Consider the following 17,421-nt stretch of genomic DNA (forward strand, 5'->3'; position numbering starts at 1 on the left):
CGGAGTATTTGAAATGATCCTGAACAAATGTCGTTTTTTTTTTTTGTGGTTCACCATTAGGTATGGAAACCGTGGGCACAACCAGCCTTGTCTGTATGAAGACACCATTCGATGCTACATTACAACCCAGAACCATGGCTTTGCAGTGGACACTCAGTCTTTACCTAAAGGATGGTTACCTCTCTTTACAAATGCCAATGATCTGACCAATGAAGGAATAATCCATGAAACAAAACCATTTTTCAGGTAACGCTTCTGTCTTTGTAAATTTTTTGTCACTGAAATTTGACGGGTTTGGATATAGTCTTTATATGATATATTGTGACTTTAAAAAATGTCTTCACGTGCCTAGGTTAGGTTTTATATTTCTGGAGAATCTGGTAATTATCAGCTAATATTAATAATTATGGAGGTACACAAGTCGCAGGGTAATTTCCTTTTAAAGGTTTGAAAAAGACAATCCCAACATGAACAAAGTTCAGATTGGATGTCAGATGTAAATAAGAATGCTGTTTGTTATTTGTGCAAGTGATCATGTGCTAACACTTTGTTCTTCTTTTAGTGTGCAGTTTCATCCAGAGAACATGGCTGGCCCTCAAGATTTGGAATTCTTGTTTGATGTCTTTTTAGATACTGTGAAATCAAACAAGAAGGGATGTGTCAGGTAAGTTGTTCTAATTCTAATTTGAAAAAAAGTTTTCATAACTCAAGAACAACAACAAAACAATTCTTTAAAACCCACTCTATCCTGGTAATATAAGCATATCTTGAAAAAAGCTAGTGTACATTATGGAAATCTTATACAGTGTTACCATGAAATTTTGATAAAAATGGAATGGTTTGAAAACTAACTTCTTACGTCTTTATGTGGCCAGTCCAACGGTAAAAGAACGGCTTCGCCAGGCAGTACATCTTAAAGATGTGCCATTATATCCCTTAAAAACACCTCATCCTAAGAAGGTCCTTGTCTTGGGGTCAGGAGGCCTTTCTATTGGCCAGGCTGGAGAGTTTGATTACTCTGGTTCTCAGGTAAATTAATGTTTTGAAATATAATCAACTGGAAGTAAAGGTGTGCATGTCTTGTTCCTTACTTCTTTAATCAACAGAATGAATGCCATAGTTTGTTTGGCTCCTTTTATACTTTTTAAATTTTAAGTTTTGTTCAAACTTCTATGTTAAAATTTATAAATGTCATTATTAAGTAAATGGTTTTTCTGTCATTTCAAAATATAACTACTGATGATGTACTACGACAGGCCATCAAAGCTTTAAAAGAGGAAGGTGTGCAGACTGTTCTCATCAACCCCAACATTGCCACAGTGCAGACTTCGCAAGGTTTGGCAGACAAAGTCTACTTCTTGCCCATCACCCCAGATTATGTCACACAGGTCAGCCGGTCACTGCTCTAGACATTTTTTGTGACATGATATAGCAACCATATCAGCCATCATTCTTCCTTAGGCTGAGAAGTAACATTGACTTATTACAACAAGCAAAAGACAAAGATTGAGAGCCAGTTACTAGTTAAAACATTTATCCTTTTTTATTTATTTATATTTTTGACCAGGAATTTGTAGTATAAAAAAAAAAACAGTGTGAGGGGTCTGATCACCATTATCTGTATGTACCCTCTGTCTACTTTGTGTGAAAGGACGATGTTATGTGCCATAATATGATTTCCTTTTTGAAAAACTATTCTGTTACTCTCTCCATCTCTCTTATATATACATGTATATTTATCTTACAGTACACTCTAATACAACTCAAAGCTGTTTTGAATATGTGCTTTATTTATATAATAGGGTTTCAAACTATGAAGGCTTGCCAGTTATGTGTTATAACCACTTCTAAAAATGTATGGATGTGCATGAGAACCAGAACACAATGTTATTGTTTGTAGTGTAGACCATGAAGAGATATGTGGGCATTTAACTACAGAAATTCCTGCCTCTGCATTCATTGCTATTAATTTGACAGCAGAGGAATTTTGTTCCCTTGGTTTCAGGTGATAAAATGTGAAAAGCCAGATGGCATATTGTTGACATTTGGTGGACAAACAGCTCTGAATTGTGGCATTCAGCTTACTCGCACTGGTGTTCTAGAACGTAATGAGGTTAAGGTGCTTGGCACCCAGGTCTCATCCATCGAGTGGACAGAAGATCGTAAAGTATTTGCAGATAAGATGGCCGAGATCAATGAGGCTGTGGCTCCTAGTGAAGCTGCTTATTCTGTGGAGCAGGTGAGTACACTATTTCCCATCTTAGGCTTAGTACAGCTTTATTGATTGCAGCATATTAAACTGTTCCTTATAAATGTGACGCTAACTCATTCCTGACACACAGCTCTGTCAGTTTCTGTAGGGTGACAGCATTTGCTGCTGACAACTAGCAGGACTTGCATTTATTTCAAAAATTTTCTAATTGAGTATCTGCTGTTCTAGGAAAGGATTCATATCATTCAAAATAGGAATAATCTCAAGATTTTTCATAAAATTTTACTTCTTTTACGAAATCAGGAGTAGAAGCTGTACATATTATACCACATTTTGGGTTACTTTTACTTAAGAGAAAGTGTAAAGTTACAAATTTTGTAACTTGATGTTTTTATTGCCATTAAAATTATGAATGCTAATCATGATTATTGTCCTTTGGGTAGTTGAGGTGGCCAAGTATTTTGTTATGGCTGTGTTGCAGGCAGTACAAGCAGCAGAAACACTGGGCTATCCTGTTTTAGTTCGAGCTGCCTTTGCACTGGGTGGTCTTGGCTCAGGATTTGCATCCAACCGAGAAGAACTTATCGCTCTGGTGACCTCTGCATTTGCCCACACTTCCCAGGTGCTTGTGGACAAGTCCCTCAAAGGCTGGAAGGAAGTGGAGTATGAAGTCGTGCGTGATGCCTACGATAACTGCATCACAGTCAGTATTAACTTTTAAGCTTCAATGCGCTAAATTATTTTTCATTATCTTGAAATTCTTAACTTAAGAATGTAACTTTGGAGAGTTTTCTGGCTGACCAGCTGTTTTGCATGTTTCTAGTTAAAGAAGGATGAGCATGTTGTTGCAAACCTGAAAATGGACCAAATATCCAGCAATATAAATAAACAGGATTCTTTTCAAAATGTATTGGGTTCACTTAATTTCTTAAACATAATCTCTGATTTGCAATATCACAATTCCTGTTTTGCTGCAAATGTCCTTTCTGCACAAGTTTACAGTGAAGGTGGGAGTGAAGAGAATATTTACCTCAAAGCATGGGCTCAGTCTGTCTGGTGAGCCATCGTCAGAATACAAGATTTAAGTGCTGCAAATATGAATGTATAACTGCCTGGCAGTCAGTGTTGTGTGGAATAATTTGGTTTGTTGTAGTCACAATAATGGGGGACAAGACAAGGTATTAAATGAACATGTGATTGACTTTTGTGGTAGGTGTGTAACATGGAAAACGTAGATCCACTTGGAATTCACACTGGGGAGTCAATTGTGGTGGCCCCCAGTCAGACACTTACAAACATGGAATACAATCTTTTGCGCACCACTGCACTAAAGGTCATCCGACATCTGGGCATTGTAGGAGAGTGCAACATCCAGTATGCCCTTAGCCCCTTTTCTCAGCAGGTGAGTGAGTAGAGGCTCAGCTTTAAGCATAGTAATGTAAGTTTTACAGTCTTTATGGTATCTGGTTCACTCACTTGGCCATAGTTGTTTTACTCGTAACTCTTCAGGGGAGTAACTGTCATAAGTTTAGAAATTGATTTCAGTTTGGTTTCTTCTTGTGTTTCTTCTTTTCTAGTACTATATCATAGAAGTGAATGCACGGCTTTCCCGTAGCTCTGCACTGGCCAGCAAGGCTACTGGTTACCCACTGGCATATGTGGCAGCTAAGCTGGCACTGGGCATACCACTGCCTCAACTTCGAAACTCTGTCACTGGCTCCACCACTGCCTGCTTTGAACCTAGCCTGGACTACTGTGTGGTGAAAGTGCCTCGCTGGGATCTACGCAAGTTTTCCCGGGTCTCCAACAAGGTACACAATTTAATTTCTATTATTTCCTTTCTATTTATTTAAACAAGAAAATATGTGGATGTATTTTGGACTAAAACAAAAAAGTTTGAAGTAAATGGAAAAGAGAAAGAAATGACAACATCATCTGAGTCTCCCTAAAAAAACTGTTGAGGCCAACTCTGTTTGACATGCTTCTTTGCATCTCGAGCTTAGAAATTCACAACAACTTTGTGTGTAGAAAACTATCCCTCTGCTTCGTCCCTATGCAGCAGCTACTCACTTGGAATGTCCGGTGAACATGTTTTTTTCATTTTAGATTGGGAGCTCCATGAAAAGCGTTGGTGAAGTTATGGCCATCGGTTGCAAGTTTGAAGAAGCCTTTCAAAAGGCCTTGCGCATGATGGATGAATCAGTCATGGGCTTCTATCCCAATACAGAGGAGGCATCAGAAAAAGTAATTTATTACCCTATTATTAAATCTGTAGGATGCTCTTTTTGACAGGTGTATCTTTGTGCAGATAAAAAAGCATAAAATGGCCATCATTCAAGCACAGATGCTTAATTTAAAAAGAGGACTTTGAAAAGATATTATTTTAAACACACAAATGCCTAGTCTGTTGCACAAATAAATTTGTAAGAAAGTTCAATCATGAAGACAATACTATGTATATATATATGACAGTTCAGATATTAACAGAAGCTTTGTTCGATTCTTCACCAGGAACTCAGCGACCCAACGGACAAGCGCATTTTTGTCCTGGGTGCAGCTCTGGCTGCAGGCTACTCTATTGATCGGCTTTATGAGCTGACCAACATCGACCGATGGTTCCTCCACAAGTTTAAGAAAATCACAGATCACTATCACCTGATGGAAAACTACAGAGGAAAGGTAAGCCAAATAAAATCCAAGTAATGAAATCTCATTTAGAAGTCATGACTGTCTGAACTATGTGCATGAATTTTAAGAATGCACATGGCACTTAATCAGTCACAGCATTTTTGACTTATCATTATCAGAGCAAGGAGCTGCCAACAGATATCATGCTACAGGCAAAGCAGATGGGATTCAGTGACAAGCAGATAGCTAAAGCAGTAGCAAGGTGAACATTTGCTTCTTTTCTCCATTTTAGAGTCACACTCCTTTTTTTTTCTAAAAAAAACTAAAGATTTAAAAAAAAAAAACAAAAGCTCTTATTTACAGTCTGCTTTAGCAGAAATACAAATAGATAAATCTAAATCTGCATGGTAATTTCTTGCAGGACCGAGCTGGCAGTGCGAATGGCCCGTAACTTGCAAGGTGTGGTTCCATGGGTGCGCCAGATCGACACAGTAGCAGCTGAATGGCCTGCCAGTACAAATTATCTGTACCTCACCTACAATGCAGCTCAGCATGACCTTCTCTTTCCTGGGGGTTACGTCATTGTTGTTGGTTCTGGTGTTTATCGCATTGGCAGCAGTGTGGAGTTTGACTGGTGTGCTGTCAACTGTATCAGACAATTGAGAAAGGTATGGCAGCATGGCTGTTGCAGAGTTGAGTCTATTTTTTAGTCTTTAATTTAAAAGCAATTTTTCTTGTTTTGTGGGTTTTTATAGGCTTATCCTGATATGCTAATTGGCTTGTTTCCTCATTTAATAAGATTGGATGTAACTTAATTTAATTACTTTAATTCCTAGATGGGCTACAAGACAATCATGATCAACTACAACCCAGAGACAGTTAGCACTGATTATGATATGTGTGATCGCCTTTATTTTGATGAAATTTCATTTGAGGTAAGTCAGATTTAGTTCATTACAAGCTAACAATGTTTTTGTGGGGTTTTTTTTTTTTTAAGGGGAAGTCTAAACTGCTGACTGAATTAAAAGATTCTTTAAAAAAAATTATTTTAAAATTTTTTCATATGAACATGTTTCCTGATAACCATAAATATAATTTCTAAAATTATGAGGTCAGTAGAAGACAATACATTGTAAAAGTGAACAGTTGCAGTTCTAGTGAGTGAACAGTTGCAGTTCTAGTGAAACTGTAAAATGAAAGACATTTTAGTGAAGAAATAAGTTGGCACTAAATGTTTGATGTTTCCTCTACGGTATAGGTGGTCATGGATATATACTCAGTGGAGAACCCTGAAGGTGTCATCCTGTCCATGGGAGGTCAGCTGCCCAACAACATTGCCATGGATCTTCATAGACAACAAGTAAGCTACCCTTGGTGGAAACTGTGGTAGGAGAATACAGAACTTTTGGGATTAAGGGATAGACATTTTCTGTAGTTTTTTTTCCTTTTTAAAAATGTATAATTATAGAGTTACTTCTTTTAGACAGATAAAAATGAACATTTGCTTTCCAATAATGATAATGAAATAAATTTTTAAAAAAAAGAGAACAGCTGTTGGTAGTCTTAATTTACCTCTTTCTACACGCTGCTCTGCCACAGAAGCAAATGTATTCACAGCTACAGTGTGTCACAAAACACATCACACTGTGCAAAAATAAATGAACATATAATGGGAAGAAACTGCTGGCTTGTTTGGGGATTAATTTAATATGCATTACTTCCCTTAATGAAGAGAAAATAGTTGATCAATCAGCTAATTTGTTATATTTGAAAGTAGGCAATAAGTCGGTTGGTTAAGAGCTGTGCTTGAGACGAATGTCAGTTGCTCAATTTGACATGATTTCTACAGCCACAAATGACAAGGTTATGTCATATTTGAAGTCTAATGTCTATTCTAATAAATTATTTCATTGTTTGGCGCTTTAAAAAAAAAATTGTGCCTTGTAACCTACTTTCATCACAGGAGATGTCTGTGACATGCAGTTACCATCTTTCATTTGATATTTAGTGCCAGCAAACAAGAACTATATTTCTTGTAAATCACATCACTTAAATGTGGAAAAAATGTTCTTTGAAATGGTGTGTCAATGATGGTTGCCTGTACTGTAGGTTAATGGGTGTAAATATTGGAACGCATTACATTTTGTGCCATCACTACTGTTTTAAATGTTCTTTCTTGTGGCTTTTTGTCTGTTAACCTATTTGTGTAGGTAAAAATACTGGGAACCTCAGCTGAAAGCATTGACAATGCTGAAAATCGCTTCAAGTTCTCTCGCATGTTGGACACTGTAGGCATCAGTCAGCCACAGTGGAAAGAGCTCTCCACTACAGAGGTGAAGCATATCTGGCTTAATATTGTGCTTTTAACAAAAATTACATGGATGTACTTTTGTCTTTGCATTTTGAAGTTTTTTCTTTTGTTGTATCTTTAAGTTTCATATTTAAAGATTGCAAATGCAGAACAGAAATATGTGGTACTAAAAAACTTTTTCTGCAAACATTGCATCTTTGTAGAAAATGTGTAACAATGGCTTTTCCCCATAAAACTTGATTTTAGAAAGAAGGTTTAATCTTATGTTACAGTCGGCCATTGCATTCTGCAAAGAAGTGGGATTTCCTTGTCTGGTGAGACCATCTTACGTTCTGAGTGGTGCTGCAATGAATGTTGCACATTCAGTAGTTGACTTGGAAAACTACTTGACCCAGGCTTCTGCAGTGTCTAAAGAACATCCTGTTGTCACCTCCAAGTTCATTCTGGAGGCCAAGGTCGGTGATGACTTGAACTCTGTTATTGATATACAAGCTTTGCTCACTGGATTCGCAATTTTCTAGAACTGAGCAGGAAACAGATTGAAAGTTGACACCAAGACCCACCTAAATCTCACTTTATCGTACCCTCACCTGTGTGTGTGTGTTTTTTTGTTTTTCTTGAAGAGTCTGGCATACAAGAAATTTACTTTGACTGAGAAACTTTTTACTAAGCAAAGTATCATTCAGCCTTATTTTCCCACCACATTATGTCAGTGTGTCACCCATTTTATGTGTGTGTGTTATAAATGAGTACCATGGGGACAACAAAAATGGAAAACAGCAAAAGCAAAATAGTTTAGTCTATTTGATCTTCTGGTTATTTCAATAATCAATGGCCTTATTTTCCAAGATTGTAACTAACCATCACCCAGTAGCAGTGAACTTTGTCTCTAGTTGTTTAAGTTTAAATATTCACAGTGCTTATTCTCCCTACTTATGTCATAAATACTTGAATGTGTGACATTTGGTTGCTTGTGAAATTCATCTAAAATTTAGGGTCTCTCACATAGTTCTTACCCAGATTATTTTTATCTCCAGGAGATTGATGTTGATGCTGTGGCCAGTGATGGAAAGGTTGTGTGCATGGCAGTGTCAGAACACGTGGAGAATGCTGGCGTTCACTCTGGTGATGCCACTTTGGTCACACCACCTCAGGATTTAAATGAAGAGACGCTGGCAAAGATCAAGGCAATCTGCCTTGCCATTGGTGGTGCACTGGGAGTGACTGGACCCTTCAACATTCAGCTTATTGCCAAGGTGTGACTTGCAGGTTTTAGTATTTGCTTATGCTTGGTATATATCTTTATCTCAAAAATACTCTTGCACTTCATTTTTAAACTTTCTTATTGCTTGTGCCATGTCTTTTTCAACTTTGTTTATGATAAAAATAGAATCAAAGGAAAAGCAAAATAAAAATAAAATGAATTGTTAATTTCTGAATTTTTTATATCAGAAGCATGTCGTTCATTAATTACAATTTAATTTGTTATTTGACTTTCAGGATAACCAGCTGAAAGTGATTGAATGTAACGTGCGAGTATCCCGCTCCTTCCCTTTTGTATCCAAAGCCTTGGACCATGATTTCATTGCTACTGCAACACGTGTCATCATGGGAGAGACAGTAGAACCTGTTAATGTGTTATATGGCTGTGGGCGTGTCGCTGTCAAGGTGAGAGTAATGTGGTTATTTCCTTTTCAGAATTACAATGAAGATCATCTTGATTTTTTTCTGATTGCACTGTTTCTCTTTTCAGTGTTGCTGTGGCCATGAAGAATTATCAATACTTTGCTTTTGCTCATTTCAGCACCTAAAACAGTCTGTAATAACTAATAGGAGATATTTTGAGAGACCATTTCTTGAGCCTGGATTTACTCTTTTCTCCTTTGGCTTCCAGGTTCCTGTATTTTCATTTTCTCGACTTCAAGGGGCCGATGTGTTGTTAGGGGTGGAGATGGCAAGCACAGGAGAGGTGGCCTGCTTTGGAGAAGACAGGTATGAAGCTTACCTCAAGGCTCAGATCAGCACTGGCTTCCAGATTCCTCGCAAAAACATTCTACTTTCCATTGGCAGCTTCAAGGTAAGATTTGTAACCATGGAGGTCTTGAGTGGTCACTTGTAAAACTTTTCCCTTTATATGACTTGTGTGTGTCATTGTACAGCTTTATTTTCTTGTTCATTAGACTGCTTATGAAAAGACAGTTTGAAATCTGTCTTTGCACCATTGGAACTACTGTGTCACTATGCGTCTTTTCCCAACACTTGCAGAGCAAAATGGAACTGATACCCACCGTGCGATCACTGATTGAAATGGGCTACAATTTGTTTGCCAGTTTGGGGACAGCTGACTTCTACAATGAACATGGTTTTAAAGTAAGACTTTTACAAAAGACTGCTACTTCTATAATCTTTATTTTTGTCACTGTTGCTGCCTAATAATACTGATTTCCAGCATGTTTTCCTTGAAAAGTTAATGCTTTTTCAAGATTTTTGTTTTTTAGTTTAGTTTAGTTTAGTCCTTGTTACTCCTTGAGGGGCATAGGGCCACAACATCTTGCCAGCAGACCCAGTTTTGGCCAGCCTCCTTCAGTTGAGCCCATGTGGTTCCGATGTCCTTTGCCTTGCTTTCTCCAAGTCTGCTTTAGAGATTTTTGTTTTCTTGTAAAATATTTTTAATTGGTTGTTTTTTTTTTTCTTTTTGCATCATATTTGAACCTTTCTAACACTAAAGGGGCAGTCCAATGGCACGGTGGTTAGCACCTGCCACCATTACAGTAAAGGTTGGCTGTCCTGGGTTCATCTCTTTTCTTGGTCAAGCTGTTCTTTCTCTGCATGTGGCATCTGTTTACAGGGCTGGCTTCCTTGCGGTGATATAGCTTAGTTGCTAGCTCAGTGTAAAACATCAATTTCCCCCACCCACCCACTCACTCCTAGCACTAAAGTAATTGATACTGTTATTCATTTTCTTTCAATTTGAACTAATTATGTAGATGACTTCAAAAGATGAAATAGCCAGCATGATTGGATGTCCTAAAACAGGTGACGGCAGTTGACTGGCCATATGAAGACACTGGGGAAGACAGTGCCAATGGGGAGCAGCGCACCATTGCTGACTACCTCTCTGAACACATGGTGGATCTGGTCATCAATCTCCCACTAAGAAATGGTGGGTCCTATCGTGCCTCCTCCTTCGTGACTCAGGGCTACAAGACACGGCGAATGGCCATTGATTATTGTGTCCCTTTGTTCACTGATGTCAAATGTACAAAGATGTTTGTGGAGGTGAGCTATAAAATTACACCACCTGGCATTATTGTGCTCGTAGTGTTAGAACAGTGAAGAAAAAGCAAAATATATCGCTCTTTAATACAAAGAAAGGTTGATATAATTCTTAAATTTGTGAATGTTACTTTTAAATGTTAAAATTGCTACTTTCTCAAAAACAGCATTCAGTAAAATTATTTGCCAAGTAAGAAATCTCATCATTTACTCTTCTAGTATTTATAATTGTGCAGTTAAAAGGTGTAGTCATTTAATGGTTACTTAAATATGGGAGGAAAAGAATCATTTTGAACTGTCGGTATAAACTGGCAATCATCTTTTCCCTTGCAAGGCTTTGCGTCGAGTAAAAGGGATACCACCTTTAAAAACCCACATTGACTGCATCTCATCCAAACGCATCATACGATTGCCTGGTATGTAGAAGTTGTAACTAAATCCTTATTTTTCTATAAATAATAAAATAAATTTCTTGCTGTTTACTTATCTTCTCAAATTTAATTATTTTGTAATTATATTTAATGTGGTTTATATAAATTCTTTGCTTTTTTTTAATTGCACTACAAGTGTGTAAGAACAAAAATACTTTAGTGATATGAACTTTATCATCTTTTTCTTTTATATATTATTTCTTTCTTTCTTAAGACATTTTTGGATGCCAGCAATGGTGAGGGATGTGACTTTATTTTTCAAATTACCTGAATTTATAGTTGCTGGACTTTTGCAGGATGTCTCTATTTGTGCTACTGCTCATATGTTTGCTTGCTGTTGTGACAGGCCTGATAGACGTCCATGTCCATGTACGAGAACCAGGAGCTACTCACAAGGAGGACTGGGCATCAGCCACTAAGGCGGCATTGGCTGGAGGTGTGACCATGATTCTAGCCATGCCTAACACCACTCCACCCACAGTGGATTCCTCTGCCCTTGCTCTCACCCAGAAGGTAGAGTCTGTTTATGTTGATTTCTCTAACAGGCCAAAGGCCACATTTTTCACTTTTTATTCTTTTTTTTTCCCCCTTAGAATCTCTTTGTTTGAATACAGGTGTATCTGCCTGCACATGGTTAAGGATGTGTCCATGCATGTATTCATGTATGTGCACTTGTATGTGTGTGTGAGAGAGAGAGAGAGAGAAAGGGTGCAACAATTCTATGGTTATATTTGATTTTAATGTCAGTCTGGTAACTCGAAGCAATGAACTTTGTATCATATACTGCTTTTATTTTTAATTTTGGACTAAAGATACCACATTTCTTAGAACAACACAAGCCCTGTGGCTGTGTAATGTCACGTCACACGTCACAAGACCATGCTACTATTACACATCAGCTTGCATTATGTAGCCAGTAAAAATTGTCCACCAACTGCCTCTGACAGCATCACCACTGTATTGTCTAGCCCACACCTGCTGACCTGACTGCAGGTGGGTGGTCACTTGAGTGGAACCCTGATCGTATACGTCAGACTGGCCTTCAGCAAAAATTAGATCTAAGGCAGCCCCATCCCTGACCAGTGCTACAGCTACATTCCCGTGTGCATTTGTTGACATGATGGACAAGAAGAAGCTGTAGACACCAGAGACTGGGGCAGTGAAAATACCTGTCTGCACATTGTAACCAGCTCCCATGTTGGTCAACACATTGTCAAATTTCAGAATCTGTTCAGGTCCTAGTGCAATTCCATCATTTCCATCATCATGGGAGAAGTGGACTGTAAAAGCCACTGAAAAAAATACCCATACCATGTTCAGCCAGTTAAACTGAAAGAGTAGAAGGGGAAAATTAAAAATTGCAGTTGGAATAGTGAGAGAGGAAGTGCACAGTTGTTTTGAATAAGTGGCAGCATTGGTCATCACTAATCATTAACCACTACTACAAGAAAAAAAATTCATGTTGCTAGGTGTAAGATCTACATACCTGGAGCAAAAGTCGATGGCAGTCGATTTTCAAGGGCAGTCAGTTTGGCCTGCAATGTTTCTACTTTTGTGCCCAGCTGCTGAATCAGTGCTCCTTGTTGCTGGATCAAGTGCAGCTTGTTGTTGCATTATGATTTCCAGAGCTGCTGTACTTATATCATCAGACCTTTTCTGTCTGATGCTTATATTTCCATCACCAACTACCAATGGGAACATTACCACGAGCAGTAGCAGCTTCATGGTGATCATGCTGCTTCTGCTCAGGTCTCAGAATAGTAAACCTTTTATTGCTCAGCTATGCTTCTGTTGGTTGTCATGTAGAAATTCTTATCTGTGTGCTTTGAAATCCAAACAGAGTATGTTTGGACCCATGCTTGGCAACAGAGGAATTAAAGGGTGGTTTCTCAAAACTGCAAAACTTAAAACTGTTGTCAACATTCGTTTTAGGGGAATGTTGGTTTAGAGTCTAGGATGCAGAGATATGGGCATTATGTTAAGAGAATTTTTAGATACTTTTTAAGGTTTTATAAGGGACGCTTAATGTTACTGACATGCATTTATTCATAAAGGATTGTCATGTTTGGAGAAATGTTTATCACATTTGGGCTTAATAGATAGCTAATATGTTTAAGCAACCTATTTCTTATATCAGTAATGAGATTCTAAAGAGGAATAAAATTATTTCAGAATTTAGGAATGGTTTTAAAAGGAAGAGTGCAAATTACAACATGCTGAAGTGGATAGGAATCAGATGCTGATATTCATTCTAGTAAACAGCTTCTGTGTCATGTGTTACGAGCTCATATATTATGTAAGTGTAATATTAAACAAAATGTGCTTGCTGTTAATTTTGTGGAATTTAAGGATTCCCCAAATCCTTTACATTCAATGCTTCATGCTCAGTAATTGCATTTTCCAGATAAGCTTAAAAATTTTTTAAATGATTATTTAAAAGAGAAAGTTTAAACTTTTAAAGCAGATTTGTCGAAATAGAATCAAATCTGCTGTTTCATTTTAGTCTTCAAAGACAAAAAAAAAAAAAAATTAATGTACAAAAAGAGATAACCCAATGGAGTAGCATTAACAACGCATTGCCATTCTACTATATGATGCACCACTTTTAGGTGGAATATCCCACAGGGAATAAGTAAGAAAATCATTATGAAGGATTTGATCTCTTTTTCACTGCAGTGTATGCTGTTGACTTTTAAAGTACTGGAGACTGTTTAATGGTAATTACTGACATTGTGATTTGAAAAATAAGTGAAATTCTAGAGAATTTAGCTGATGACCTCTGGCATGAGCACCAGAGTCCAAGGCCAAAAGTACAGTCTACAGTTTCAGGTACTCAAGGGTTAGTTGTCTCAAAAGAAAGCTTTAGATATGTCTGATCTTTCAAAAAAGAAAGATTAATACAAGGAGAATAGACTGAGGGATATAAAAAATTGAGTGCATTAACCATGCTTAGACATGCTTAGACATGCTTAGAGTCTGAAGACAAAGAGACGCTTTACTAATAATTTATTGCTTGTCAAAACATTACATATGCATTAAGTTTGCTTAATCAATTCAAACATAATGTAGGAAGTGTTTATTGCTGGTACCTCATAGAATGTCACTTAAAAAACTAGGGCAGCTTTATTATGTAATGAAATTAGGGTTAAGCGTGAGAAGACATTGTCCTCTGAATGTCAGCCAGTACAACACATTTTCAGGATCTGATCATAGAATTGCATCTAGCAATTGTATTGATATGTGTGCTCATAGCTAGGGATGGGGAGAGGTGTGTACATACACTGGAGGTTAGTTGTGAGCAAAAGGTTGCAAGTTGAAGCACCCCTGGACCTGTGACTTGGAAAACTCTTATGGCCTCCCCATATGGCTACTTGATTTATGAGGGAAAATAAAAGGTGGCAGGAGTAGGTTAGGTTAGACAGTGAACAACTTTTCAAGGCCCTTATTGTTACTACTGTATAAGTTCCATTTATCTAGTATGGTAAGGCTGCTGACAATAGTAGTTCCTTTGTGAAGCATTTAGTATAGTACTTTTCTTATGAACTGGAGACCATGACATACTGTGTAGCTAGCCCATGATTTATATTGTATCTATATTTTAGTTGTTAGCAAAATAATTTCTATTTTTAATATGTAATATAATAAATATGTAATTTATGATGGCAACACTGCCAGTTTTGACTGAAATGTGGAGAAACTGATTTAACATGGAAAGTGTAAAGCAGGAAAAGGAGAAAGGTGGCCTTTGACTCCTCCATGCCCGAACTAGATTAAGTGAACCACTCGGTACATTGTGCCCTATTACCTAGTTTGGGAAGACTGCTAGAAGGTGCATTTGGTGGTATTTGGCTGGTGGTTCTGCACATGTAGACTTGCATGTGAGAATGAAAATATACAATTTAAAGCAGTAGTTGTACTGTATCATGTAACTCAGATCCTTACAAAATCTATATGTTAAACATAAGCAGTAGGTAGAAGGCATATTCAGTCAGCCTGTATCATGTAGCCAGTGAAGATGGTCCACCAGCCACCTCTCACTGCATCACCGTCTTCTTGTCGAGCCCAAACTTGCTGACCTGACTGCAGGTGGGTGGTCACTTGGGTTGAAGCTTGGTCATAAAAATCGGTGCTGCCTTCAGCCCAGACATAGTCCAAAATAGACCCATCTTTGACTATGGCGACAGAAAATGCCTGCATGTGCGTTTGTTGACATGATGGTCAGGAAGAAGCTGTAGACACCAGAGACTGGGGCAGTGAAAATACCTGTCTGCACATTGTAGCCAGCACCCATGTTGGTCAGCACGTTGTCAAATTTCAGTACTTGCTGTGGTCCCAGCGCAATTCCCATTATCTTTGTCATCATTAGAAAAGTGGACTGTAAAAGCCACTGTAAAAAAATGGACAAATCTTGTTATGTTGTGTATTTAAAACATTTAATTTTGAGGCAAGTGAGTTTGGAAACAGATCAAATTATCCTTTATACGAATAGAGCTATAGTTGAAGGGCTAAATGTCATGCAAAACTGCATAGTGTTCTTGCTTTTTGGAACAACTTTGCACAACTGTTTATAAAATAATGCCTACCTGGAGTAAAAGTTGATGGTAACCGGTTTTCAATGGCAGTCAGCTTTGCCTGCAGTGTCTGAATCTGTGCTCCTTGTTGCTGCACAACAGCCTCCAGTGCTGCTATTGTTGCATCATCAGATCTTTTCTCTCGGAAATTTGTGGATTCGCTGCTGCTGCTGCTGCTAGTTAATAAACACGAAATAACTACTAGCAATAGCAGCTTCATGTTGATTATCGTCCTTGCTTCGATTTCTCTTGGCAAATGTGACCTTATATAATAGCATAGACACAGCATTCTGCATGACAACCTGCCAACCATTTTTCATAGCAACATTGTGTACCAAAAAATTACATTTCTGTGTGGTTGAGTAGCAGATGCCAAATGCTGCAAGTTTGGATCCATATTTAGCAGCAGAGGAATGAGAGTTCAGTTTGTCTTTGTTGTGATAACATGACTGTTAATAATCAGCAATGGTTTTGTTGCACATTCTCTGGGAACTCATACCTGTATGCAACAAGCTCCAAACATTACGTCTGCGTGTTTGGCAACAAAAGAATGGATGGAGTTGATTTCTTCTTAATGTGATTATGCTTATCAGAGAATTTAAGAATGTCATTTTTGAGGGATTGGGAGTGGGCAGAATGCTGAATATACAAAATTATTCTTCCAATGCAGGTGTTGTGAAGAGGTAATTTAATTTCATGTCATTCATCACACATAAAGTTTGATGGGTCTGTAAACAAAAAGATTTTTAATAGTCTGCTGGCTCATTAAAGCATTAAACATTGAAACATAATTAAAACATTACACATGTGTAGACATGGGGATTGGGTGGGGAAGAAATACAAGAGGCTTAGAAATGCTGAAGGGAGTGTTAATAGCTTCTTACAGAATGTCATTTTGTTGCAAGCGATAATTATATTTGAACAATCACAGATCTGACATTTTTTCAAGTATTTTGAGAGTTTTTTAATGACATATTTTCACGATCTAAATCACTTCTTTTATTATGGTGTTTTAAGTATATAAATAAATGAACGAATAGTGAAGGGAGCCTTTCCTGGGCCTGTAACTGCAAAACTCCTGTCCAGCCTATATACATGAACCAATTTATCGGGGAAGATAAAATTGGCAGGACAGAGTTGACATATCCTTGACACTTGTAAAACATTTACTGCTCCCAATACATATAGGCTATGGGTCCCTTTAACAAGTTATGGGAAGCTGCTTGAAAATGACTGTTTCTTCCTAATGGTACAATGTACACTATCCATTACTTTTAAAAAAACCTGAAAACTTTATATATTCCTGCACTTACCCCATTGTATATCAACCCTGAAACCCAAACAAAATTATCCTGATTCAAAAAATTCCATTCATAATGGCAGCACTTCATGTATCTTGGCTAAAGTATAGGTAAATTGTTCCAAACAGTTCATGACTAAAATTGTATGGAGTAAGAGAATGTATTCAAGCCTGTGAGAATGATGAAAATAATTTTCATGAGGGCGAATAGTTGTACACTTTCTGTTTATTTATCTGCTTAATTATAAAGCCTGTCTTATGCTGAATATACAGGGTAGTAAGATGGCACAATCAGTCAGCCTGTATCATGTAGCCAGTAAAGACAGTCCACCAGCTTCCTCTAACAGCATCCCCGCTTTGTTGTCTTGCCCACACTTGCTGGCCTGACTGCAGGTGGGTTGTCACCTGAGTTGAACCCTGATCATTCATGTCAGGCTGGCCTTCAGCATAAACAATGTCCAGTTCAGACCCATCTTTGACTACCGCTATAAATATACCTTCCATGTGCATTTGGTGACATGATGGACAGGAAGAAGCTGTAAACACCAGAGACCGGGGCAGTGAAAATACCCGTCTGGGCATTGTAACCAGCACCCACATTGGTCAACACATTGTCGAATTTTAATATTTGCTGTGATCCCAAGTCAATTCCATTGTTTCCATCATCTTGAGAGAAGTGGACTGTGAAGGCC

At 37.9% G+C, this 17,421-nt stretch overlaps 1 protein-coding gene across 1 annotated transcript in view; it reads left to right on the top strand.

Moving 5' to 3' along the window:
* The window catches only part of LOC112573344 (CAD protein-like), a 39,241-nt gene that overhangs the window by 5,570 nt on the left and 16,250 nt on the right, over positions 1 to 17,421 (top strand). The window contains 23 exon segments of the mRNA XM_025253626.1: positions 61 to 246; positions 563 to 664; positions 876 to 1,029; positions 1,257 to 1,388; positions 2,006 to 2,239; positions 2,694 to 2,915; positions 3,426 to 3,614; positions 3,790 to 4,023; positions 4,319 to 4,456; positions 4,724 to 4,891; positions 5,020 to 5,102; positions 5,262 to 5,508; positions 5,677 to 5,775; positions 6,099 to 6,200; positions 7,051 to 7,173; positions 7,424 to 7,606; positions 8,189 to 8,407; positions 8,652 to 8,819; positions 9,046 to 9,228; positions 9,417 to 9,521; positions 10,188 to 10,430; positions 10,762 to 10,843; positions 11,205 to 11,371. Of these exon segments, the coding sequence (XP_025109411.1) occupies positions 61 to 246; positions 563 to 664; positions 876 to 1,029; positions 1,257 to 1,388; positions 2,006 to 2,239; positions 2,694 to 2,915; positions 3,426 to 3,614; positions 3,790 to 4,023; positions 4,319 to 4,456; positions 4,724 to 4,891; positions 5,020 to 5,102; positions 5,262 to 5,508; positions 5,677 to 5,775; positions 6,099 to 6,200; positions 7,051 to 7,173; positions 7,424 to 7,606; positions 8,189 to 8,407; positions 8,652 to 8,819; positions 9,046 to 9,228; positions 9,417 to 9,521; positions 10,188 to 10,430; positions 10,762 to 10,843; positions 11,205 to 11,371 (3,763 nt within the window).

This window comes from Pomacea canaliculata, linkage group LG10 (genome assembly GCF_003073045.1).
Source record: "Pomacea canaliculata isolate SZHN2017 linkage group LG10, ASM307304v1, whole genome shotgun sequence".
In the NCBI taxonomy this organism is placed as follows: Eukaryota; Metazoa; Mollusca; class Gastropoda; order Architaenioglossa; family Ampullariidae; genus Pomacea; species Pomacea canaliculata.